Genomic DNA, 26,675 nt, shown 5'->3' on the forward strand with positions numbered 1-26,675 from the left:
ATAAATCAAAGGGCCCTCTTTTGTCACTGCTACAAAGGTCACGTTCCCATGATTTGCGCCATATCGTTTCTTCTGTTCTCGCTGTGTCTCGACATAAAACACATATTTCGCTGAACCTCTGCACCGGTCTCAGGTGATTTTCTGCACTACAGTGTTTTTTTCTTTTTTTCCAGGATCTTCTCTGTATTTAGCTCGATTCATCTTCCCATCAACTCTGACCGGTTTTCCGGTCTTTCTTGAAGAAAAGCATTCCCTCGCCATTTCTTACTCTGGGGAGGACGCGTACAACAACATATAAATGGCAGTGTTAGTTTTTTTTTTTTTAACCACACAATGTATGCAGGCCAAAAAGTCCCATTTTATTCTCATATCACCAGAGAACCTTCTTCCATAATATTTGTTGTGTCCCCTTACATGGCTTGTGGATAACTTTCTTCTACAATGGCTTCCTCCTTGCAGTTTTTCCACAAAGGCCAATTTTGGGAAGTGCACGAGCAATATTAGTCCCTTAGTGTTAGATCGCTGCAGCTTCTCTGGAGATCCCCTTGTGCTCATCTGTCCACAGAGATGCTGTAATCTTTCTATTTCTGTGTAATGGACTGGACAGTGGTCCCTGAGGTTCCTTGAGCTTGAGACACTGTTTTACAGCCCAACCCTGCTTTCATATTCCCCATAACATTCTCCCTGACCTGTGACTTCACGATGCTCCTCGTGCACTACGGTCCTCTAACAAATCTGAGATCTTCACAGAACTGCTGCTCTTATACTGAGATTAGAGGATTAACTTACACACATTTACTCACATGACCTCCAAAGACAAGTGGTTGCGATGGGCTTATTTAGGGGTAACAGAGTAAAGGGGGTTTAAGAGACTCACAAGCCACAGCTTTTATATTTAACTGTTAGTTCAAGTGCTTTGAATAGCTTTGTAAGTCACTGTCTGTTTTTATCCTCGAAGCTATATTGATTGCACTTATTTGGATGCTTAGACCTGCTAAACGCTTCTACTTTTCTTTCCTTTCGTTCCTCTGCAGCGATGGATGGGCGGACAGGTCCGACGTGACAGATGGCTATGTCAGGGAGGCAGCCGGGGGCATCACCATCAAGCTGCAGTCAGCAGACGTGAAATGGTTTGATGATTACTACCTGAAGCTCCGTCCAGAAAACAACCTGAGGAACCCTTGGTTTCCGGAGTTCTGGCAGCATCGGTTTAAATGCAAGCTTAAAGGTCACCCGCAGGAGAGCAGCAAGTACAACCGCACCTGCGGCAGTAAGTTCAGACACAAGTAAAATGGCTAAATATAGTTAATCTACATATTGCATCTGCTGTAGTTAGCTCGATTTTGATCATATCAACACTACCAGCAACATTACTGTGGATAGTGTGTCTTTTCTGTCTAGTTTTGAGCTCCACTGTTTAGTTGTACTATAAATGGGAAATGCACCATGTTATTAATCATCACGGGTTCAGTAATAATTGAACATATATTTTGAGGCGCTTCTTAATTTATTTAAACAAATTTTTTTTCAGGCGTGAGCATTGATGCAACAACCTTAAAGAGTTCCAGAAACAGGAATCAAGTGTAAAAGTTATTTTCAGTAGGTCAATTTCCTGCCAAGGGTGTGGATTTTTAACATAGGAGACTTAGACTTTAGACAACTTTATTTGTCATTTTGTATGCACAGAGTGCGTACAGAACGAAATTTCATTGCATACAGCTTTGTAAGTTGCAGTAAAAAGTTAGATTACAGTTTTAGGTGCAGCAGAGATTTAAAAGTAAACATAGATTTAAAATACACTATAAAAACAATTGAAATGTAAACAATGCAGGAGAAGGTCACAGTATACAAAGTGTTACAAAGACTCAAAATCACTGGCCTTTCCAAACATTTCCAGCCAAGCTGGTTTATCAGTCCTAAAGGCAACTTTTTCTGTTTGTTAGGGATCACTGCCCTATTTATCATCTGGTTGTGTCCAGGTCTAAAGCATCTGACCTAAACTGTCACACCTCCAATGAAAAAGAAAACTAGTAAGTATGTTCAGGGACAACCAGGAAAAAAAACAACCCAACGAAAGTCTGCCATGACCCTGAAACAGCTGGATAAACTGAATCTCTGTTCACAGTGCAACACATTTTACATCAACGTGGAGAGAGAGAGAGAGAGAGAGAGTGCCAACAACAGGAACAGGAAAGTGATCCCAAACACACATCAAAACAGTTTTTTAGATGGATAATGCTGGCTAACATTAAGCTTTCCAAAAATATGTTGAATGAAAAAGATGGGTCTGCGCTACAAATCCAAGCAGTTTAAATAAACTGTCAATTCTGCCGGGGAGAGTGGTTAAAGATTCAGATTACATAAAAAAACTTAAAAAAAAAAAACGTGTGTTCATGGTCATTCCTGCGGAGGGACATTCACCCCAAAATCAGTGCTTTGTATATTTGAGGCTCTGTCTCTATTTTTACACCCAGTGGGCTGGAAATAAAATAAAAATCTGATTTGTTTTGAAAAAAGATGGGTGTTGTATTAAGAGAATTAATACATTATAAGAAAATGCGATTCAAATTCATCATTAAAAGATTAAAATTCAATTTGACAGTCCCTCTGACAGATTTATTCAGTTTTTAAATGAAATACTTTTTCACCTAGCCCTATGTGAAAAAGTATTTGACCCCTAAAGCTAATAACCTGTGCCATCCCTGCTGTTTGTAATAACTGGCAGTGAGTCTTTTACATTGTTGTGGAGATTTCTGGCCCAGTTTCTTTTGGCAGAATAGTTTTGATTCACCCTCTTTGGAGCATTTCTGTTGCATGATCAGCCTGTTTAGGTTCATGCCACAACAACCCAAGTGTGCTGCAAATTCACCCACTGATGTTTGGACATCTTTTTTGCAAATGTTTCTGTTAGAGATCAGAATTCACGTTTTTTTATAATCATGGTCTACCGTGTTCATGTCCTTAAGTGGTATATTACTCCTTTCTCAATGTGTGTTATATTAGTGCCATACATGAAATAGTATTTGGTATTGATAAGAAATTCTTATCAATACCATAAGAATTTGGCTTTGATCGATTGCACCTTGTCCAGTGGATAGCTGTTGCTTTGCAGCAAATATGTGCCGGGTTTGAACCCCAGTCTCGGGGTCTTCTGATGGAGTTTCCATGTTCTCCCCGTGCATGTGTAGGTTTCTCCTCCAGATACTCTGGCTTCCTCTCTCAGTCCAAAAGACATGACTGTTAGGTCAATTTGTGTCTGTAGATTGTCCTTAGGTATGAATCTGTACATCCATGGTTGCTTGTTCTGTGTATCTCTGTGTTGCGCTGGGATATACTGGTGACCTGACCTAGGCGTACCCCACCTCTCACCCAATGAAAGCTGGAGATAAGCACCAGCCTTCCTGCAACTCTACAAGGATAAGCTGGTATAGACAATGGATGGAGAGATGTTCATCTTTGAACTCTCCCATAGATGCCATTTTTGCCCAGTACTTGTTTTTGGTTGGCCACAACTGGGAACGTTCACCTCTGTTTCACTTTTTCTTCGTTTGTGCATATTGGCTCTTATTGTGGTTCACTGGACTGTCAAGGCCTTAGAAATGGCTTTGCAATTCTTTCTAGTCTAATAGATGCCAGTGACTTTGCTTCGCTTAAGTTCTTGAATATTTTCGATCTGGGAATGATGTGTTGCTTTTAAAGATAGTTTAACCTACTTTGTGTTAGACAAATCTATTTAAGTGATTTCTTGATTCTTCATGCCACATACTAATCTGGCCTGGGTGTGGCAAGAGAAAACCAGTTTTTTTCAATTAAGTCAACTTCAGAAAAGGTTGGTTTGGATATGTTTTGTTCCTAAATAGAGGAAATCATGATTATAAAATTTACTAGACAGGTCATCCATGTCTAGTTTTCAAATTTGCTGATGTTTCGGAATATTTATCATAACTGTAACCATTAAGCAAAAACTAAAACAAACTTTTAGAGCTGTGCGTATTTTTTAAGAATCAAAACAGACACAGCGGCGCTACCAATCTGCATTAGTTACCTAACAACACCAATATCCTACAAACCGGTAGGCCGGACACACACCTACAGCCAGACCTCATTAATGCACACAGCCTCCAGGTTCATCTTAGGAATGAACCCTCCCTTGATTTTCATATTTTCATTCAATGCCTCCCCCTCTCTCTCTCTCCGTTTCATTCACTCCATTCATAGGCTAAACAGTATGCGAGAGCTGCATCAAAGACAGTCAATTCTTACTTATTCTAATGAAACGGGACAGGAAACACAAAAGAACAGGAAAGAGACAGACACAGAAAGAAATGCAATGTGGAGGAGGTGGAGTGACTGATGAGGAAGTGGAGAGCGGGTCCTTTGATGTTAGGAAAAAATTATTATCTGTTGTGCTAACCCCCCCTCCATTTTAACTATCTATTTATCTACCCACCTTTACAGAACAAAATACCCTACAGGATAGATACGAACAGGACTCCAAGATGGGATTTGTCATCAACGCTATTTACTCCATGGCGTTCGGCCTGCATAACATGCAACGTTCACTCTGCCCCGGCTATCAGGTACGTCCAGAGGAAAACAAAGACATACATAAGGGACCAGGACGGCAGTGTGGAAACAGCCAAGTGGACAGATGATTGGGTTTCATTGTTTAAGCTCTTTCTCAGATTCCACTTTCACTGCCTGACGATATTTAGTCCTTTAGTTCAGGTTCTAGCAGGGCCTTTTTCCACGGCCTCTCTACGGTGTACCGAGCCATAAGGTGGACTCGTAAGTCCACTTTACATAAGTCTGAAAAGTGGAAGTGACACCAGAATAAAACCCGTAAGTGATGGTTCCCCTGCCACTTTGAGTGTGGCTGTGATTCACTGTACTAATATTAGCAGTATTATTACATACACTGACAAAACATCCCCAGTTGCTTGTAATTTAAATGGATCTTTTCTGTACTCATTGTAAAAACTGCTTTTTCTTTGTCCACTGCATGACTTTGGACCATTTTCCCCCTTCTTAGAGAATTTTAGAAGTGATAATTGGCCTCTAACATTGCCTCTGTTTTCCTTTCCCTGGGATTTGGGTAATTAGAGCACTACCTCGAGTTTCCTGTTCCTCATTTAGCAAATATCTGTCTACAGAGCTTTCTTCACTGGACAGAAATCTGTGAATGGATCTGTAGATTAGATTATCAGTTTTACTCTTTCTGCTCTGCACCCATCTACAATAATCATGTTTTTATAAACCATGTACGTTGTAATGTCTGAAAATGTAACTAAGTAAATTATTTGAAACATTAAGCCCTGTCATATATATGATGTCTGTGTCACTTCTTATGTTCCCCTGTATTTTTTATGGTGTAGTATTCTGTTACTACGTCAGGAAAGAGGAAATAACCTTTGTCTTGGTGTCACCACATCATTGTTTTTCTATTCTTAACGATTGCTTGACCATCCAGGCAAGAAAGTTCAATCCTCTAATCATGACCAATTGGTACTTTTTTTGTCTGAATTAATTTTGAGACAAGGCCAATCTCTTAGCCATTTTAGTCACTTCAAGTTTTTGGTAAGCCAAAGTTAGTGTATCTTCATCCAGATAGACAGAGCCTTAAAAGTGTGGCTTAGATCTTAGTTCCTGGTTAAATAAGGATTAAATACTATAAATAAAATTAAATCTGTAAAAACAAATGCTCCGGTGTTTGACCCATTTTAACGTTTTTTTTTAGGCGTTTTGAAATATCAGCCAATCTGTTAAATTAAGTATAATACATTTTGTAGAATTTCTTCATGCAATTCCATTTTGTTCCTTAAACATTAACAATCACACAATCCCATGAATCTAAGGGTATTTTTTTGGATTACATTTGCATAACTAACACAACCCGTATGGCTAATGTACTTGCAGGGCCTCTGTGATGCAATGCGACCTATAGATGGTGCTACTCTGCTGGACTTCCTCATGAAAACCAACTTCACCGGCGTGTCTGGGGAGGGAATATTATTTGATGAGAATGGAGACTCACCTGGCAGGTAGACCAACTTACTGGATGATCATTTCCAGCATAAATCTGCTTGTTTGGCCTGCTGCTTCGATCTGTCAGAGGGAACCCGGTGTCATATGTTCGCTGCACATTTTTACAAACAGGTATGAAATTATGAACTTCAAGAAGACGGGGGAAAAATATGGCTACATCAACGTGGGCAGTTGGGACAACAGTGGTCTGAAGATAGATGATGAAGAAATCTGGTCCGGCAAAGATGCCATCATTAAATCGGTTTGCAGTGAACCCTGCGACAAAGGGCAAATTAAGGTAAGATGGGAGATGAACATTAAATCTGTGGGGTTTTCGCTTTCTATGAAGGATTTAGACAGGAGAAAATGTATACTAAATGTGGTGTTCATTCCACAGGCTTTAATGTGGGTCGCTACTTGCCACAACATTAAAAGGCAGGCACCAATAAAACTTTACATCTTAGTTCATAAAAGTGATTTTAAATCTTCTCATATAATAAATAACTGTGTAAAACGGTTTGGTGATTTTTTTAGTGCTATTATACACTGAATAAATAGTTTCAAATCCCCCCCCCCCTTCTGCAGTTTAGATCACCGTATGCTCCTTGTTCCCAATCAAAATTCAAACAAATCAGACATTTTCTGGTTCAATTGACACAAACTGAAGTTTCATATAAATTTAGTGAGGCTGTTCCTGCATGAGCTGCTAGGTCAGCAAATATAAACAGCTTTCCTGCCAACTCAATCATTGCCTTTAAACGGGGAACCTCTGCACTCATAATAATTTTTTTTTAAAAAGTTATTGTTTCTATTTCAGGTGATCCGTAAGGGGGAGGTGAGCTGCTGCTGGACGTGCACCCCCTGCAAAGAAAACGAATTTGTGTTTGATGAGTACACCTGCCGAACCTGTGAGCTGGGCTCCTGGCCTAACGATGGCCTCACTGGTCAGTGTCTGGATCTTTGTGGTTCTTCATGTTTATGCAGAAGCTTAAACTGCAATCTTGAAAATGATATATATATATATATATATATATATATATATATATACATATATATATATAAAAAGACTGGCTTGTACGATGCGAGTGAATGCATGTGGGATTGCAGGAAAGATGAAGCAATTTTAATTGGAATTGCGCTGAGTTAAGAGTTCTCTCCTCTAGTGTGTTGTTGCAGCAATTAGAAAGTCCTGCACCAGCTACACTGTCTCTGCCTCTCACATCCGCTTTGTCACTGACATTGTCATGAGTGTTTTAATTATGCTGTATTAAGAGAGGCTTTCAATTTTCTATTCAAAAACACTACAGCCCTGTGAATTTTTTCCTCCACCTCTATTTTATTGGAAGCACCGGGATATTGTCTTGTTGTGCTCTCAGCTGCTCATTATAAGGTTGCTCACTGAGCTTAATGATTTAAACATGAATCAAGCCCTGCTGAAAATTCAAATGAAGTATCGCTGACACAGAAAGAAGCATCTTAAAACTCACACCCCTCAGCCAGCGTGACAATGCTAGACTGAAAGATGAAAGTACAAAAGAGAAATACGGGACCAGCCATGTTGCTTCGTGTCTCATCTCATCCGCTCCTGTGGGGATTGCAGTCCTTGTCACGATAAAGTTTTCATTACTGTCAATACACGTGTCAGATAGGTGCTTTCAAAATTATTTGAGCATGGAAGAGCTCAGTGTCTCCAAATTGTCCAGGGTCTGAGGTTTCAAACAAGTCCAAAACATCATCCCTCCACTGCCATGTCTTAAAGGCGATACTTATCCTGTGGACGAGGACCAAACATCTCCCTTCAGGGCTATGTCTGGTTTTAACACCCTGAAGGTTTATATGAAGGATCTGATATTTAACCTTTTCTTCTCCGTCTTGCTACATCCAAGTTTTGCTTTTAAACTGTGCTCAGATTACTTTTAATGGTACGATCTCAGTTCTCCTGTTTCTTATCCCCCTATGTAAAATCAGAGGAGTGTGGATAAAAAATTATATAAAAAAAAAACAAGCTGGTTTTGTGAAACTTGAATTCCTGTCATGTCTTTTCCATACTTATCGTCCTGGAGATAAACGTAATACTCACTCCGAGTGTTTGGCAACGGTAGAACAATTATTAGCTAAGTTAATAAGAAAACAGGTTTGGCGGCCGCTCGTAGCACTTGTCATGCTGGGGTGAGTGAATCTTTGTCAGTGGAAACTGAACTTCCCATGGGTGGTATCAAAGATGTATCAGAGTTGCATGCCATGTGTTATTTACTTAAAGAATGGTATCTTTCTGTGCCATCCATCCATCCATCCATTGTTAAGATCAAAGTTATTCATACCCTGAGAAGATTTAGTTTAAATAAAAGTTCTGATGGAAATAAGACAATTATCTCTCAAAAGTTAATAAAACTTTATAAAAAAAAATCTATTTAAAAAAATAAATAAAGCTGAAGAAGGGTAGTAGCCTAACACCATTACTCACAAAAGAACAAAAGCTTTGCTCTGCTTGTCTGTCTAAAGGATGTTGCGGATGTCTTCCTGTTCATTCAGATGCAACTTTGCTTACCAAAGTCAGACTATAAAGGTATTTATAGTGAAAGGAGACCTCTTTGAAGCCAAGTGGCTCTTTGAAGCCAACAACACTTCTTCAGTCTTTTCTTATTGTCCCGTCTTGGCCTTTAACATTCAGCACGCGAAGTGAAGCATGCTGGATCTGAAAGGGAGCTCCTTGTTTTTGTAGTTTCCCTAAACATTGGCTGGTCAGATCTCACAATCCGTTTTCTTGGACTTCCACTGCTGAAATGGTGGTTCACCGTCTAAAATATTTTTTATGCGAGTAATGTATCCCAGTGTGCAATTACTTACTTTGCATAGTTTGGAAGTGGCATTGTTACCCCTCCCCGACTGTTCGGCAACAATTGCTTTTCAAAGTTCATTACCAATGACTTTCCTTTTTGGGATTGTGTTGCCAGATGTTCAAATGCTGCAGGTCACCAAACTGACAAAATGCTTGCTTTTACAGTCAATCACTCCTACATCCTAGAGAAGCAGCAATAAATGGCTAGACAGCCGTGGCAGCTCTCTTTACCCCATGACTGTAAACAGGGATGGTTTTCCAGCTTCAACAGCATTCGTTTTGATCCTGCAAAGTCAGACCAATAGAAAATAAATCTAAACGGCTCAGAAATCGAAAAGGCCGAACGAGGGGACAAGGTAGAGCACGGATGAACCGGCAGGGAGAGAGGTCAGATACATCTGAGACCACGGAGAGGCGGAGAACAGCTTTCTATGCTACAGCAAAGCAATAAAAGAAGAGGGAAAGAAATAATAACTTAGAAGGATGAGGTGGGGGTAAAGTGAAGTGAATGGAGGCTGTGACACAAGAAGAAACCCGTGCAGGAAAAGGAGCAGAGAAAAAGAGGATTAGCTGCAAGAAGTGAGCCTCTCCAATCATGGCTAAACTTTTTAGACTGTTTGATGGACTCGGCGTCAAAACTTTAGATTGAATTAACCCTTTGGATCGTCCCTTTTCCCACAATGCACCAGTATAGCTCACGGTCAAATGCTGCAGTTTGCAATTTCCTGCAACTTTCTGAACTAAATGAGAATGTAATGGTTGACATAGCCAATGTTTTTTGGATGTTTGAGGAAAGCCCAAAGGGAAAATCCATGCTCCAGGATTTTCAGCCTTGGATTCAGAACTACAGTATGTGGGAAGGGCTAATTGGACCCAAACTCCTCGCAAGTCTCTTGGTTTCCAGCCACCTTTTATGTGTGGGTTGTTCCTGTTCTTTATAATTAGGCAACGTTGGTGCTGTTTATTTTTGTCGCTTACAAAATAAATGTTATGTGTCCATGAGCCGTGTTCTCATGTCTTAAAATGAAATTGGAACAAACGCTTATTTACAATCCTGCAGAAGGTTGTTGATTTATTTATTTATTTTTTACTCAATGTAACCTTACTCTTCACTTACTTACTTGCAACAGGGCTTCTGTTCATTTTTATTCCCCTGGTCATTAACATTAGTGATTGAACAAGCTTTGTTGACCATGTAAAAAACATTGAATCTAAAAAAATGTATTCTGTCTTTTCTCAGGTGTAGAAGTTGCTGTTTATTTTAGAAAGAAAAAGCAAGAAAGGCCTTAAAGTTCTTCTGTTGTGCTTCTGTTGCATGTGTCCAAGAAGTAACCAGATAAAGTCCACCGGCATTAAGATGGAATATAATTAGAACTGTCTCTTTAATTAATGCAACTTTATCTCATCACCGATGGAGAAGACAGAGATAGAGAGGGGAAGAATTAGGGGGGACAAGGTGGGATGGTAGAGGATGTGGAGAGATAAGGGAGACATTAGAGGATATTTAAAGGGCAGAATAATTTATGGAGGAACAGAGACATAAATGGAGGAAGAAGAATTCATGATTAGACTTCAGAAGTAAGTAGAAGATTATGGTTCAGTTGTTAAGACACATTTATATGAGGAGCAGCACTGATGGTTTTCCATCCTTTAAGCGTTTATTCATTTTATACTAAATCAGACCTGCAGGGCTTAATATTTATGACACAGTTGCAGTGGGACAGGTATTTGTTGTTGAGCCGTCCTGTAAGTCGGGAGGTCAAACAGTCGTCACAGATTTCCTCTTTTGCCGGTCCCTGAGAACTCTGCTGAATTTTAGAGGAAGAGTACACCACCACGTACACCTAGAGACTGACACGTTTGACCGTCAGCTCCAGCTCATTCGGATTGAATGGAGAGCGTCTGTGAGCGGCCGTTTTGAGGTCTCGCCCCAGGTTCTCACTTAGATTTACGTCTGGACTTTGACCGGGTCATTCTAACACATGCAGATGCTTCGCTCTCTCTCATAGCTCTGGCTGTATGGTGTTTGTCATCCTGGAAGTCAAACCACCGCCACAAGTCTCAAGTCTTTTCTCAAGCCTCTCACAGCTTTTCTTATAGCATTGTCCTGCAACCATCTTACACCATTTGTTCAGGTAGATGTCAAGTGGTAGTTTCTCTCCACAAATGGGTTTTAAATGTTGGTCACAAAGTTTAAGAATGGTATCATTTAACTAGAGCATATTTTACCACATGTTTCCAGTGTCCTCCAAACTGCATTTTTTTAATGGTGTTTTCTTCTCCTCAAACTCTTCCAATTATGGAAGATTTTTGGGTGTGTAGCAAAGAACTGTCCGGTCAGCACATTCTCACACCCAAGTGGTTAATATCCGTAGACCCTCCAGAGTTGCCATGGGCCTCCCAGCTGCTTCTCTCGTTAAGTCACCCCTCTCTACGCCTGACCTGTCTGCTGCTGTCTTCCTTTGTCTTCATAATACACATGTTTGTTTATTGTTTTCCAACAAGCCTCCAAAAAAGCATTTGAAATGCTCTCATATCTAAACAACCAGTTATTCCATCTTCACATGTCTGCACCCTTCCTCCCCAGGTTGTGACCCTATCCCCGTAGAGTACCTGCGATGGGGGGACCCAGAACCCATAGCTGCTCTGGTATTTGCCTGCCTCGGTCTGATGGCCACCTTCTTTGTCACTGCAGTCTTTATCCAGTAAGACACTTGTAATCTCTGAAATCAAACGAACGGAAAGTTTAAAAGGGTTACTTTTTCACGTCTTCACCACTGTATCTAACGCTTGTTTGACTGTGTGTCTAAGTTTCCGGGACACCCCTGTCGTGAAATCCTCCAGCCGGGAGCTGTGTTACATCATACTGGCAGGGATTTGCCTCGGATATCTGTGCACCTTCACTCTCATCGCAAAGCCCCACGTGATCCACTGCTACCTCCAGCGACTGGGAATAGGTCTGTCACCTGCCATGAGTTACTCTGCACTTGTCACTAAGGTGAGAAATAGGAAGAAGCCATCGCTATTTCCCCCCGAAACGGAGGCTGCTGTGTAGGAACACTGGAAGCAGATGGTTTTAAAAATAGCTCCAGTATGCTCGGTGATGTATGTTTTTAATGATGTTTGGTATCCCACTGCAGACAAACCGCATCGCTCGGATCCTGGCAGGAAGCAAGAAGAAGATCTGTACAAAGAAACCTCGCTTCATGTCGGCGTGCGCCCAGCTCATCATTGCCTTCCTCCTCATACTGCTTCAGCTGGGCATCATTGTGGCTCTTTTTCTCATGGAGCCACCGGATGTAAGCTTTCAGGCTGCAGATGTTCTACCTAAGAATGCAGTGACGTGATTAAACACACAGACCTAAAGGATCTTAAGATTTCTTATGACATTGTACACGTTATGACCCAGTTTTTAGTTCAGTTCAGTTTACAAAAGCTGTGTTCTTACTGTCTCCAGGTGATCCATGACTACCCCAGCATCCGCCAGGTCAACCTCATCTGCAACACCACTAACCTCGGAGTGGTAGCCCCCCTGGGATACAATGGCCTGCTCATCCTCAGCTGCACCTTTTATGCCTTCAAGGTATGTCTTTGATGTCTGTACCTAAATTAGCGTTTATTTACTAAATATCTACATGCGAGGGATAATTTCTCACTAGCATTTTGCAAATCTTCTCTTAAATATCGCTTAAATAAAACCATTTTCAACTTGTCGTTGGCAACCATCCAAGGCTTACACAAAGCTGTAAAATGAAAAATAGATTGTAAAATAAAAAGCAATGTTAGCACATTCGTCTTGGAAATAAACCAACTCCAGAAGCCCATGCACATTGCAATTATTCACAATAAAAGTCACAATTCATGGAGTTTCCTTTTTATTTCACGCTTCATTCACCAGTTTTTAAATCTAAACACACACTTATAATTCAATGATTAATTTGACAATTATCTATTTAGTTTTATTGATCAATACCAAAAAATAAAATGTAGGGGATTACATTTGCATGTATGGATGGATACATTGCCTTGCGAAAGTATTCACCCCCTTGGCTTTTTACCTATGTTATTACATTCTAATCAGTAATTTAAATGTTTTTCATTTTATTATGTGATGAATCTGCAAAAAACTGTGCAAGTTAGTGAAGTGAAGTAAAAAAAAAATACATATAAAATAATAATTAAAATATATAAACCAAAAATTGCCATGTGCATATGTATTTATGTAGGAATTTGCTAGGAAGCCCCTAAAAAGCTCTGGCGCAACCAATTACTTAAAAAAGCCACAATCAGTGGAATGAAATCCAACTGTGTGCAATCTAAGTGTCACATGATCTGCCGGTATAAACAAAGGTTCCAGAGGAACCAACTCACTGAATCACACCATACTTAGGATCCGGGATGGAAAACAGACAACATTAATAGTACTGGACCAAAACCCGGAACTTAAAGACAACAGGGAATAAAACGGAAATTGCCTACAACACAGGAGAGTGGGATTTACTAATTAATGCTGGCTCTGGCTGATGGAGAATAATTAAAGATGGCAGGATCCTGAAACATAAAATTAACAAAAACACCCAAGGATCATGACAGTCACATTATAAAGACTAAGGAGCTCTCCAAACAAGCCAGGGTTGGGTTATAAAAAAATATCCAGATCTTTGATTTTACCCCAGAGCACCATCAGATCCATCATCTTCAAATGGAAACCGCAACAAACATTAATCAGAGAGGCACAGTGTAATGAATCAGAAGCTGGAGACCCAATAATTCAGTGAAGATTTAGGAATGTTATTAATGTGCTGGTGTAGATGGAACTATCTCAGGAACCACTGAAAGGAGGAGAAACAGGTTAGTGGTCGAGACCAACTCAGTGGAATAAACACTGAATGAAAGCCACTCACCGGGAGGTTGCACTCGTCTTCACAAGTGGGTCAGTTCTTCCACAGAAGAACTGGCTCAGTGAACTCCTGATCCACTTGAGGTTGTATGACAGAGGGAAACAGGCAGTAGAGGAATTCAATGGCCAGGCTTGGTTTGTGCACTGGTAGTCAGGGGGAAAAGCTGAGGTCTCCAGTAGGACACAGGCAGCAGACAAATCCGGAATCCAGATGAGAGAAAAATCGGTAATGGGTAGCACACACACACACACACACACAGTTCAGAAGAATCCAAACGGGGCAGAGGCAAACAGAGGATCCGGAGACAGGCTTGAGTCGATAACGGGGTCAGTAAAGGGAGAAAAGGGCACAGGCAGGCCAGGTCGGGAGACGGGTCCGAGTTCGTTGTCCATAAACAGAAGCCAACTGGAGAGTCCGACAAGGGCGAAGCAAACAGGCAGAAATCCACAGACAAAAACTGGTCACAACAGGTAGGCAAACGAGGAATGCTGGGTGGTCTACTTACGCAAAGGCTTTTAAGGATCTGGTGTCTATACACTGGAAGAACCAGGTATAAATAGTGTAGAGCTGCTGCAGGTGTAGATGCTCAGTCCTGATTGCAGGTGAGCTGCAGGGAGCAGAGAGTGACGTCCCCCATCACTGCATACAGGATCATTACACACAGAGACCAAAGGTAAGCCTGAAAGAGCTGCAGACTTCCACAGCAGAGACCATAGGACCAAAATAAGTCATACGCTCCATAGAATTGGGCTTTATAGAAGAGTTGCTAGAAAAAAAGTCATTACTTAGTGTTAAAAATAAGAAGGGATATTTTGAGTTTGCCAAAAGGCACGTGGCGACTCCCCAAATGTATGGAGGAAGGTGCTCTGGTCAGATGAGAATAAAAACTAATGTAAAACACTAACTCCATCACCCCAAGAGCACCATCCCAGCAGTGACACAGTGGTGGCAGCATCATGCTGTGAGGATGTTTTTCAGCACCAGAGACTAGGAACCTAGTCCAAGTTAAGGGAAAGATGGATAGTGTTAGGTACAGGACAGTGAAATCTGTCAGTCTGCCTGTGATCTGAGACTAGGACTGACATTCCCCTTCCAGCTGGGCAATGACCCGAAGACTCTGATAAAGCAACACTGGATTGCTTTAAGGGGAAACATTTACGTGTGTTTAAGTAACCTAGTCAAAATCCAGACCTGAAAAGTTATTTGATTTGATTTGTTGTTTGCTTCACTGTAAAATAATACATCTACAAAGTTGTAGATATGTTCTGTAAATGAAGTGAGGCAAATCTTCAAACAATCTACTAATCCCCGATAACATAACATGAAACATGCCAAGGGAAGTGAATACTATTGCAAGGCACGGCATATGTAGAAACCTACACCTTCAGAATGACAAAGTTAAATCAAATTAAGCCCTTTTTATGTATGTATGCATACTTAAGCAAGCCTGGGTGTTCAGAATGTCAACAAGGATTAGAATGATCTGGAAATAAGCAAAATAGGTCTCAGTTCAGTCGTGAGCTCAAATCCAAAGGAAGAATAATCTGTTTCATTCTCTAGTTAAAATATAATAATGCAGACTATAGATTTACAGAGTTTTATTAACTGTGTATTATCTATGATTTCTACTGGTTTAAATATTTCAATAAATTATTAATTTATTGGGATTATTAAAGTATGTCTGATTCTGATTCTGATAAATATTCACATTATCTACAGCGGGGTTCTGCAACATTTACAGACCAAAGAGATATATTTGCCCTCAGTTCAGCTAAATAAAAGTAATTTATAGCCACAAACGTTACATGACCTTTTGGAAAAAGAAGACTATTATTTTTTGATGAATATCTACCATAGGAAATTTGTTGTAATTTTTAAAGTACCCCAATTTTAGTTCTATTTTTAGGCTTCAAAAGAGTAAAATATAAAGCCTTTGCAAGAAGAGAATGGATAAATCACAGCATAAAATAGCATATAGCTACAGTCACTCCTGACCTAAAGGTTACTGGTACTTTTACTGTCACTCTGTTGTACATTTTGTTCGATTCAAAGCAATCTTGCCAGGCTCCAAGCTTTAGTCCCATTTCCCCATCTTTTAGTGTCAAACTTAGGTGTGATTTTTGACAGCACCCTGAAGTTTGATAAACAGGTTAAATCAGTGGTCAGAGCAGAGTTTTTTCAGCTAACACTTCTATCAAACGTCAAACTATCCCGGGCTGATCTGGAAAAGAGAATGCATGCATTCATTAGTTCAAGACTGGACTACTATAATGCTCTGTATCTATTTTCCATAAGCGTCGTCTGGTCCAAAATGCAGCTGCTCTGTTTCTCCCAAACGCTCCCATATTACCACCATTCTCTCCTCTCTCCACTGGCTTCCAGTTCGCTTTAGGATAGCCTTTAAAGTCCTGTTGTTTGCTTTCAAAGTCATAAATCACCTTGCTCCAGCATATTTGTCTGAACTTTTAACTGTTCACCACCACGTCAGGACTCATCAGAGCTTATAACCCTGCATGTCCTTAGGACCAGGTGCAAAAGATGGGGTGATCGTTCTTTTGTTGTTTTTGCTCCTAAGTTGTGGAACGCTTTACCACCAGACTTATGATCCTTTACTGAGCTAGGAGTCTTTAAATCACAGGTAAAAACTCATCTGTTCAGACGGGCCTTTTACTCATAGTTGTGGATGACATTTTATCTTTTAGTTTATTTTGTGGCTATATTTTTCTTATAGTTCTTAGAACTGTTTTGAATTGTGCTATTTTTTTTTAGCATTTCATCTCTTTATATCCTGTTATTTTCCTATACATTTTTATATTTTATCTTTTTTGTCTTAGCATCTTGCTTGTATATTAACTTTTAAAGCACATTGTGCACCATGTTGATTGTTGAAAAGTGCTATAACTATGATTGATTGATTGTGGATATTCAAAGAAACAACCGAAAACGTGCCAAAGCTTGCATGGAGCCGCAGTTTTCAGATCCCCACAATTAAATGTGATTTAAACTGGAGGAAATACAACTGAGTGGGGCTTTTGAATGAAGCCTGCACATTAACAGATGCAGGCACAGCCAGACAACTAATCAAGTCAATTGTGGGTTTCAAACGTGAACAGGTGAAAACATGGCAAACAGCAACCTTGTCTAACATTTAAGGACATTCAGGAGATTAAAAAAACTAAACTTTTGTTTGTTTCCTCCACTTTCTGGCTCATCAGCAGCACCTGGATCTTCATTTGCTCATACATGGGGCTGGTGTTGCTGCAGTTAGTTACAAAACTTACAATTCATCCAAACGTGATGTAAACTACCTTCATATTTTAGACCATTTCAGCTTTCGAAAACTTTGAAAAACTGTTAGAATGTGGCTGACTTGAAGGAAATCAGTTGCTTTATCTCCCATGTTCGTTTCAAAACTGTAGCTCAGACAGAGCTGTAAGGTGAGTCGATACAAACTCGGCCTTCTTACCAAGCGCACACACGCCCTGCTGCTGTAAACTGCGGGAAGGAGACTTTGTTCACACAGAGCAATTTGGAGGAAATCTGTTGTATCAAAGCTGTTGAACAATTTTTTGTTGACCCAAAATATTGAGGATAGGAGAATATTCTGTCTTATACGTTAATTACGTTGACTCACACCAGCCGAAGTCTAAACTAGTGATGCAAGTACAAAGAGTTTCATTTTATGTGGTGCATTTATTATTGAAAGTCAGGGAGAAACCTTGATTTCATGAAATCCTGCTGTGACGAAATCAATATAATACACTTTATATAAACCACAGATGGGCACATTTATGAATGTGTATTATTTGCAGACACCTTCTCTCTTTGAGACCACCTAGCATGTGCAGTAATTGTGAATATGTGCAAACTGTAGAACAAACCCACAGCCTTTACGCTGATGGAAACAATGCAGCAATTTGCAGCATGGTTCTGGAATAAATGAACTCCTGTTGTACAATTGTTTCCACATCCCCAACATATCAAAAGGAATAATTAAGGACATGAGCTGTGATTTAAAAAAAGAAAAAAACAGTCAACAGTCTTTCAGTTTGGGGGGGACTTTGAGAAGGAAACCTACGAAAAATGTAATTTTTAGTATTATCTGGGGAAATATTACCATTGAATAGATGTTTTTGTGATTATTTTTTTGACGTGCGTGTTCATGGACTGCTGTTCTTCCTTTTGCCTCTGTGCTTACGTTGATCAAAATAAATAAATAGACAACTGATTTTTATGGTGTGATTGTCGTCTGACTGACCATTCATTTCTGCATGAGATGGTGAAATTGTGTTGACTTTTAAGTGCGATTCACTCTCACCTGTAATATCAATGTTAAAGGATATAAAGCCAAGAGCAGCAAGGAACCGATGGGCAGCTATCAAAGAGGCGAACCGCCTTTTGCCAAACCCCTTACTAAAAGGCTCTAGCCATAGATTGTTTTCCCAGTCTGCAGTGTTATAATGACAAAACGTGAACAGAACAGACAGGTTGAGCTGCAGTAAGAAAACAGACACAAACTAACAGATGAATAATTAATTTTGACACAGGTGGTTTCGGATTGTGGCCACATGAAGAACCTGTTCCTCTAAAAGTTCCATTGGGCAAAAAGATGATCACTTTAGTATCGAGATCGTGGTCAAACAGCTTGCATCAATATTCATTCCAGCTCTATATGACACTTCTACTTTAAGAAGACATCAGCTGAACGGAAATAAAGAGTTGCAACATTGCTTACTGATCCTTGACTTCTTTATTTGCTTTCTCTTTTTTCAAGACCCGCAATGTCCCGGCTAATTTCAACGAGGCCAAGTACATTGCGTTTACGATGTACACCACCTGCATCATCTGGTTGGCGTTCGTCCCCATCTACTTTGGCTCCAACTACAAAATCATCACCATGTGCTTCAGCGTCAGCCTCAGTGCCACTGTGGCTCTGTGCTGCATGTTCGTACCCAAGGTAAGGCCAAGATGAAAATAAACTTTTCTTCTATTTCTTTTAAGGAGTAGATGTCATTTTGAGTTGTCATCTACAATAATTCCTGCCACAGAGCCATTTATGTTTTGATCTGGCTATGTGTCTTAGATCCAGACCTGGTGAAGATGTGTTTCAGCTTTCTGCCAGAAGTTATTAGATATTTATTCAAAATCCTGTATTTCAATCCTGTATTCTCATAATGCCACGCCCCATAAATTACAGAAGAAATAGGGCCCACAGCATCACAGATCTTCCACCATACCTAACAGTGGTTTGGAGGAGTTTTCAATGTTAATTTGTTTATGTCACCTTGGCTGTTCTCATTTGACCAAAGCATGCCGTTGCAATCTGAGTCCCAGTGGCATTTATTTTGTAATGGTAAGAGAGAAATGGCCTTTTCTGGTATTAGGTTTTTTTTGGAGAATAGGGTCCCCCATTTGTCACTCTTTGTTTTTTTGCAGTTTTTTCTAATAGTAATGTTTTTATTACTTCCCACTATTTGATTCCAGTGCAAAATAAATTAGTCCTCACCTTGTTTATCTCAGTTCCACTTGTTTTGAACTTTAGGTATTGTCAGGTTTAGGCGAGTAGCTGTTTTCTTGTTGGCATTTTCCGATTCATGATGATCAGCTTTGATTGTCTTTCTTTCTAATTTTTGGCCTCTGGGTCATGCCATATTTATACCTGTAGGAAACAGGAAGTTGTGGTTTACCAATTAAAAGTTCCTACATTTATACTATGTCTTTTATTGCACAGTATCCTTAAGCGACCTAAAAAGTGCTTTTGAATTAAATGTGTTATTATGATTATTATTATTATACATTCCAATGACATCTGGTCTCTGCATTTAACCCATCCCCTTGGGAAGCAGTGGGCTGCCACTGTGTAGCGCCCAGGGAGCCATCTTGGGTTAATGGTCTGCTTAGGGACCCAGAGTGGCAGTCTGTGGGAGTCGAACCCAGAACCTCTGGGACACAATCGCAATGTTCTAACCACTAGGTTGATTATGTAATATGGTTATTATTACAAAATAGCTTCAGTTACTTTATTTTATTGGATTTGAAAGAGGTGTTAGTATGTGTGGCACATGTGATTTGTGTTCAGAAAACAATGATGTATTAGTTCTACTTTTTCATAGTGAATGAATGTACCCAAATTAAAGGCTGGATTTTTATTTCATTTTATGCACGTAGGGAATATGCTACTGCATTAAAGTAGCTGTTTTATTTGATGCATTATTTAACTTTTAAATTCATCCCCCCTTCACTGTAACCCTCTACTTTTTCTTTAATTGTTGCTTATTTCTGCCTAATTTGTCTTGATTTAGCACCGTAAGAGTTCCCATGTTCCATAGTAAAGTATAGTTATCCCTGTAATTAACATTGAGCTTCTGATTACAGTTACATAATGTAGGAAAAAAAAGAAAGCCTGTTGAGGGGAATTCATCAAAATACTTTGTTACTTTGCTTATCATACTAACCTTCTATTTGGTTTTTATTTAGGAAAAAGTAAGCCAGGAGGCTTCTCAGTATTTACTTGACTGAAACGACTGAAATACATTTTTTGAATTGAAAAATGGCATCAACGTGGAAAAGGAAATTAATAAACGAATCGTTCTGTCCCTCTTCAGGTGTACATCATTCTGGCCAAACCGGAGCGTAACGTGCGCAGTGCCTTCACCACCAGCACCGTGGTCCGGATGCACGTGGGAGACGGGAAATCCTCCTCAGCTGCCAGCCGCTCCTCCAGTCTGGTCAACCTGTTTAAACGCAGAGGCTCTACTGGAGAGACCCTGAGGTATATCTGTGTGTGAGAGTCTACTCCCCCCAACACCGTATGATACGTTACGGTCCGAGGCGACGTCTCCACAATGACCCCACTTAAGAAGGCGTTCATGCTGTGTAACAGATTGGTTATCTGTATTCACCTGAAGGTGCTCGCCTGTTCTTCTGACCCTATTGTGAGATCCGGGAGTGCCTAATGGAAACGACAAAGATGGAGACACAGGAGTGTCCTGAGATGGAGAGGAGTGAAAAGGGGAATACAAACAGTGAGAAAGATAGAAAGAGAGGACATTATTGCTCTTCACACTCTTGAGGCCATCCACAGTGACAGGGAACCGATCAAAGGACTCAAAAAGGAGTGACGCACCACCGACCGTCTTAGAGAAAAGACTGAAACACGTTTTCATTTGTCAGCAGGTTGCTCCATCTCGCCCTGCTTGGCAAGCAAGATCTCAATCACACTCCTGTAAAAAAAATGCCTATGTTCCTCTCTTTTCTCTCTTCCCCCTACACGTCTCTTTTGGTCCTATCGTCCTCTGTGGGTGGTGGTAATTGGCAGGGCTGTCTGTCTCCTCGGTGAAGGGCTGGAAACTGTTGTGTTTGAGAGGCTGTCGTTGTCAGAGCAGGCTGAACCGACACAGACAGAAAATAATCCAGCAGACTGGATGGATAAGAAAGTTTGGAAGTAATGAAATGTTTGATCGATGTTTAAACCAAAATGTTTGAACAGCTGAGAAGCGGCTGGTTTACCTTCACTGGGGATTAAAATCAACCTCTGAGCTGAAAACGACAGACGCTACAGAAGATCGATTAAGCTCTGGTTTAGTATGCAGAATGTATCACTATAAGGTTCATCCAACAGGTTCTTTCAAAGGGGATTTGAGTTCCCCCCCCCCCCCCCCTCCCCTCAATCATGGCGCAATGTGGTTTAATCAGGAGTTCCTTTATAGATGAATCGCGCTAATTAACCTGGCAAAAAGTCAGAGGAGCAGCAAAGGACAGCTCTCTCTGACTCAGGTACAACTGAGAAGAAGAAAAATACAAAGATCTGCTAAATAAAACTTCAAAGCAGATTTTAAAAGGCAAGGAATTAAAAGTAATATAATTACTCAACCTGATTCAAACAGAAAAAAATCACCCAGCACTATTAATAATGAGATCGCGTAATGTTGCAACAGTGCTCATCAGAAGTTTACATGCAATCATCGTCACCAAAAATAAATATCGTATTAATTTGGTGAATCTATTGAGTTGATTTTCAGCTTGGAATGATGATACAACACAAATCTTTTAACGATCTTTAAAATATATTGCTGATTTTCTTCAATCAACACATGGTCAAAATTATACATACTAGCACTAAAATGTACATCCACCCCACCAATATCTGATGCGATTCAATCAATCAATCAATCAATCAATCAATCAATCAATCAATCAATCAATCAATCAATCAATCAATCAACCAACCTTACTTTAGCAATTAATGTCCTAGTAAAACCACATGTTCTTTGCAGCCATTAATGGGCTCCTAACTTAACTCTGGCTAGATCTTGGACCACTCTTCTGGGTAAAGGTAGTACGGTTCATTTGAGTACAGTCTAGATGAGATCAGGACTTTCCAGAAGCTGCTCTAAAACCAGTTTTTTAAGTTGGTTGCATTGTCACAACACTCAGTTCTGTTGATTTGAGATTACTTAGAAAAATGTCCTGAAAATGTGTCCTGTCATTACAGCTTAGAGAAGCAGTACGGTGGGAATAGTCCCCCTGTTGCATGACTGACTTTATTAGATTAAAGGATTTCTAACCCATTTCTTGCTACGCAACCAAGTGAGCAGTTCGGGACAATTACTCCATATGCTTTGTGCAATGCACCAGTAAGAGGAAAACAGCTCCACAGTGTGATGCTTTCACGTTGGTACAGTGTTCTTAGGCCTTGTTGTCATTGTGACCAAATAGCTCAGTTTGTGTCTGGCCTGTCTGTTAAAAGTTTTCTGCAGATGCTATTTGGATAGTTCATGTGGGAAGCTGCAAATATAAATCACGGTTGAAAGCGTTTGGAGCGCTGGACACTTTTCTTTAGGCCCAATCCATGGATATGTTTTACTGTGGATAGTGACATTGATATTCCTCTGTCTTGGAGTTTATGATCAGTTGGGTGTTCCAACAAGACAAGGATCCAAAATAAACAAGAACTGATTTTGGAAAGGATAAAGCAGTTCAACACTAAAATACTTGGAATAACCTAGACCTAAGTCCAAATGAGAATGCATGAGCAATGCTTAAAAGCAATGCCTATCAACTGAAATCCATTAGTTGCCTGAACTAACCCAAGATGGCTCAAATGATTAGCTAGAATTAAGTAATCCTTATCATTCCAACGGCTCAAACACATCATCAAAAGACCAAAATTAAAGTGACGTTCATGCCATTGATAACTGTATGCATATCTGAGCACCAACATGTAGATCTTTGTAACTTAGGTGAAGAAAAGACATTTAAATAAAGTTAATCTTGCCAGAAAACAAATTAAGGCAAAGAATTAAAAGTAATAAAATGTATCACCAGATAAGCTCCAACTGATTGCTGTGGCTGATTCACAGCTCCAGGTGAAGGTTTTTTTAATTATTATCTGTAGTTCCTTGACATGATTACTAAATAGGCTTGGAAGACTAATGAGCATAATATTGAATTTGCTAAAGTACGGCCAAGCTTTAAACACTTGTTCCTCCTCCTCCTTTTCTTCCTTTTTCTTATTTTCTGCAGCTCCAATGGTAAATCAGTATCTTGGGCACAGACAGAGCGCAGCAGCTCACGAGGCAACCACCTGTGGCAGCGGCTGTCCTTCCACATCAAGAAGAAGGAGAACAATCAGACAGCAGTCATTAAGCCCTTCTCCAAAACCTCTGAGGAGCGTTACTGCGGGGGATCCGACTTGCCTCCGCATGTACCTCTGCCCTCCCTCTCTTCCATGTCCTCCCTGCCCACTCATCTCGACAGCGGCACAGACAAGACCCTCTACGAGCTCTCGGAAGCTGAAGAGCACTACTCAATTACCTACCGGCCGCAGACGCCGTCGCCAATCAGCACCGTCAGCCAGAGGATAGGGGCCAGTTTAGGGGAGGAGTCCCAGATGGCCTGCATTTCAAAGTACTCCAGCAGTGTCTGCAGCGGTGGCAGCAGCAGCAGTTGTGGGCCTCCGAGCAGCGTCTCCATCACAGCTGGGAGTGACGGGCGTCTGGTGGCCGTGGACGACCGCCCCCCGCCGCCCCAGAATACGCTGATGGATCAGATCAGCTGCGTGGTGAACCGCTTCACCGCCAACATTTCCGAGCTCAACAGCATGATGCTCTTCCCTTCGCCGACGCACACTCACAAACACACATCCCCCACCGCTCATCCCCCTGATCCCTACCTGCTACCTCGGGAGATCCCGATGCCCCCGACCGTCACCACCTACGCTGATGTCCAGCCCCTAGCTCCCGTTGACTCTGGTCTGGGCACTCGGGGTGGCTGTCCAATTCACTCCATCCCTCGCTCGCCCTACCCGCTGCCGCCCCCTCACCCCCACACATCCCCCTCTCTCTCCCCCATAAGGGGAGGCCTGGTCGCCTGCCTACCCGACTCCCCGCTCCGGAGGGCTGAGCTGGAAGAGGAGCTCATCGCCCTAACACCTCCCTCGCCCTTCCGTGACTCTCTGGGATCCAGTAGTGGCTCCCAGATCTCAGAGACGGGTCTGTTTGTTCCTCCAGTCCCCAACCACCCACCCCCCTCTCCCCCATCACCCAGGTACACCAGGCTGACTCTCAGAAACTACAGTCAGAGTTCATCCTCACTGTGAGGCAGAGGTGATGAGCTGGAAAAGTAGAGCAACCAGGACGCACAGACTGGAATCCATTCATCACCGTTTGGAGTAAAAAACCCGAGGAGGTGTTGTCATGGAGGGCTGGTTGGTGAAGACACCAAGCTGTGTTTGTGTTTACATGTTTCCAGTGAGACGCGAGTAGGGAAGGCCTGCAGCGTGTCCTATTTTCTCGCTGTCTTTATTGGGGGAGAATTGAAAACGGCGATTCTGGCGCTGAGGTGTTTCGGTAACAGCGGAAACCCTTCGTGGAGGGTTCTCTGTCATTTAGATTGGGCTAGTGGCCTTAAGGTAACTCGGCTGACAACTAATTACAGATTCTGTGTGCGTGCTTCAGTGGGCCTGAGTGTGTTTTTGCTGTATTTTAGAGAAGGAGAGGTGACGGGAATATGGCAGCGGAGAGTGCCTGTAAGAACCACTAAGGATCGAGCTACAAAGGGCACATTCGGTATATATTTGCCGACACAAAATCACAAAATGTGAGCAAAAAATTATAAATAAAGTGTGCGGGACACAGCAGCGTGTTTACGGGAGACGTCATAAATTTTGTCTGTGGCGATGAAGTCCGACTAGTGTCCAATAAAAGTGCATTGCCAGGACAGTGGTAACATAGCAACGTGTTAATCTAGCAAACGTAGTTCCAAAAACATCCTTTATTATGCTCACCTTTCATATTGCTTTCATATTTTCTACTTTTCCCGTGGGTCTGAATGTATATTTTCTACATTACACCTGAGGCAGTTGGGACCAAATCTTTTGTAGCTCTATGCCTGTAACCCGAGACAGAGGGAGAACGAGGGAGGTGTGACGAGACCAGGCCTTGTTTTAACCACGAACATTGTCAGGGTTTAGTTCTCACTCAGGTGGATCACTGGGAGGACTATGACCTCAGAGCTTTTTTGCTAATGTATGGCATTCAGGAGTGCATTCTGCAAGGCTTAGCTGGATCCCAGTCATGACATTTTCCTGATACAATGTGTCAGCAGGTGGCAGTGACCTGTTTCATCTAAGACAGTGCTTCAGGTGGAATTAGATGGAGTTAAACTCATCTAAGAATTTAGTGGAGCACAAATTGATAGATTCCGGATTGGATATAGACTCTTCGTCAGTCTCTTAAAAGGTCACCTGATGGACAACCTTTGTTTTTACTGTTTCTTAAGAGAAATTCAATTTCTGAAATGTGTTCCTTTAGAAACTGGAATAGCGGCACATCCCTTTTATCACAAGGTCATTGTAAAATAGTTAGAAATGACTGACATCCAGCATGGCCAAATGTTCACAATAATCCGTAAAAACTGGTATGAAAATCCCCAAAAGAACCATGATGAATATTTCCTCATTTAGGAAATAAATTGCTGTCTTGCTGAGAGTGAGATAAAGTCAAGGTTAGGAACATGGAGTTGTAAGTTTGAAACAAGTTAGTCCTAACTACTGGTAACAAGACAAACTGACATAAAATGTGTTTTTTCTTAATTTTATATGCTCAAACACAAAAAAAAATTGGAACAAATTGGTAACTCAAAAACAGTCCAACTTTTAAGTCCTTGTGAGACACGCTTTATGATGAACTGTTTCCTTTTTATCACTGTATTTAAGGTATTTACTGGAAATTTATGGCTAACAGCAATACACTAATGGTGATGTCAACTACTGGAAATATATTAGAATAGCATATGGGCCAGCTTGTAGTTTATAAATGTTTACTTTTGCTTTAAAACCCACAGTTTAAAAAAACACTGAAATTTTCCATCATAAATCTCCTGCAGACTAAATTCCTAGTTTGCAGAGGTGGGGAATCCAGCTTCAGGAAAGTAAAAAAATCTGCCTGGTTTTTCTTCATCCTCTTCACTTAAACAGGTGATCTATGCCCTGGAGCTGGAAATGCAAATGGTTGGAACTAATCTTTGGACCAGATTTTTATTTTCTGAACTTGGATTCCCCACTTCATATGTCCCTCTCTTAAGATAATCTTTCTTTTAAACACATTTTAATCAGTTTGTCAGGCTTCCAATTTTTCCCTTACAAAGAGGAGAATGGAATAAAATGCTGATAAGAATAAAATTCTGTACAACAAGAATGAACAAATTAGCTTTAAGGTTATTGAAACATCATAATTTCTCCTTAAACTGTCTTTTGGCTTTTGGGGGGTTTGCGAACAATGATGTTTCAGCAAACTAAACCTTTAACTCGGATCATCCTAATATCAGTTGTTCCATTGGTTGTTATATCTGTGTTGCAAGTACAGGAAATTTTTTACATGGATTGTGAATGTGTTTTCAGTGGACGGTCA

At 40.8% G+C, this 26,675-nt stretch overlaps 1 protein-coding gene across 1 annotated transcript; it reads left to right on the top strand.

Moving 5' to 3' along the window:
* The first annotated feature begins 981 nt into the window (after window positions 1-981).
* On the top strand, window positions 982-26,675 carry LOC118556266 (metabotropic glutamate receptor 5-like). Its single transcript, XM_036129088.1, has 12 exons — window positions 982-1,270; window positions 4,459-4,580; window positions 5,917-6,041; window positions 6,157-6,322; window positions 6,842-6,968; window positions 11,451-11,568; window positions 11,675-11,861; window positions 12,004-12,162; window positions 12,321-12,446; window positions 18,539-18,721; window positions 20,370-20,536; window positions 23,290-26,675. Exons 1-12 carry the CDS (start codon window positions 982-984, stop codon window positions 24,362-24,364), a joined length of 2,844 nt encoding a protein of 947 aa, XP_035984981.1. The 3' UTR covers window positions 24,365-26,675.

Source organism: Fundulus heteroclitus, unplaced genomic scaffold (genome assembly GCF_011125445.2).
Source record: "Fundulus heteroclitus isolate FHET01 unplaced genomic scaffold, MU-UCD_Fhet_4.1 scaffold_137, whole genome shotgun sequence".
NCBI classification, from domain to species: Eukaryota; Metazoa; Chordata; class Actinopteri; order Cyprinodontiformes; family Fundulidae; genus Fundulus; species Fundulus heteroclitus.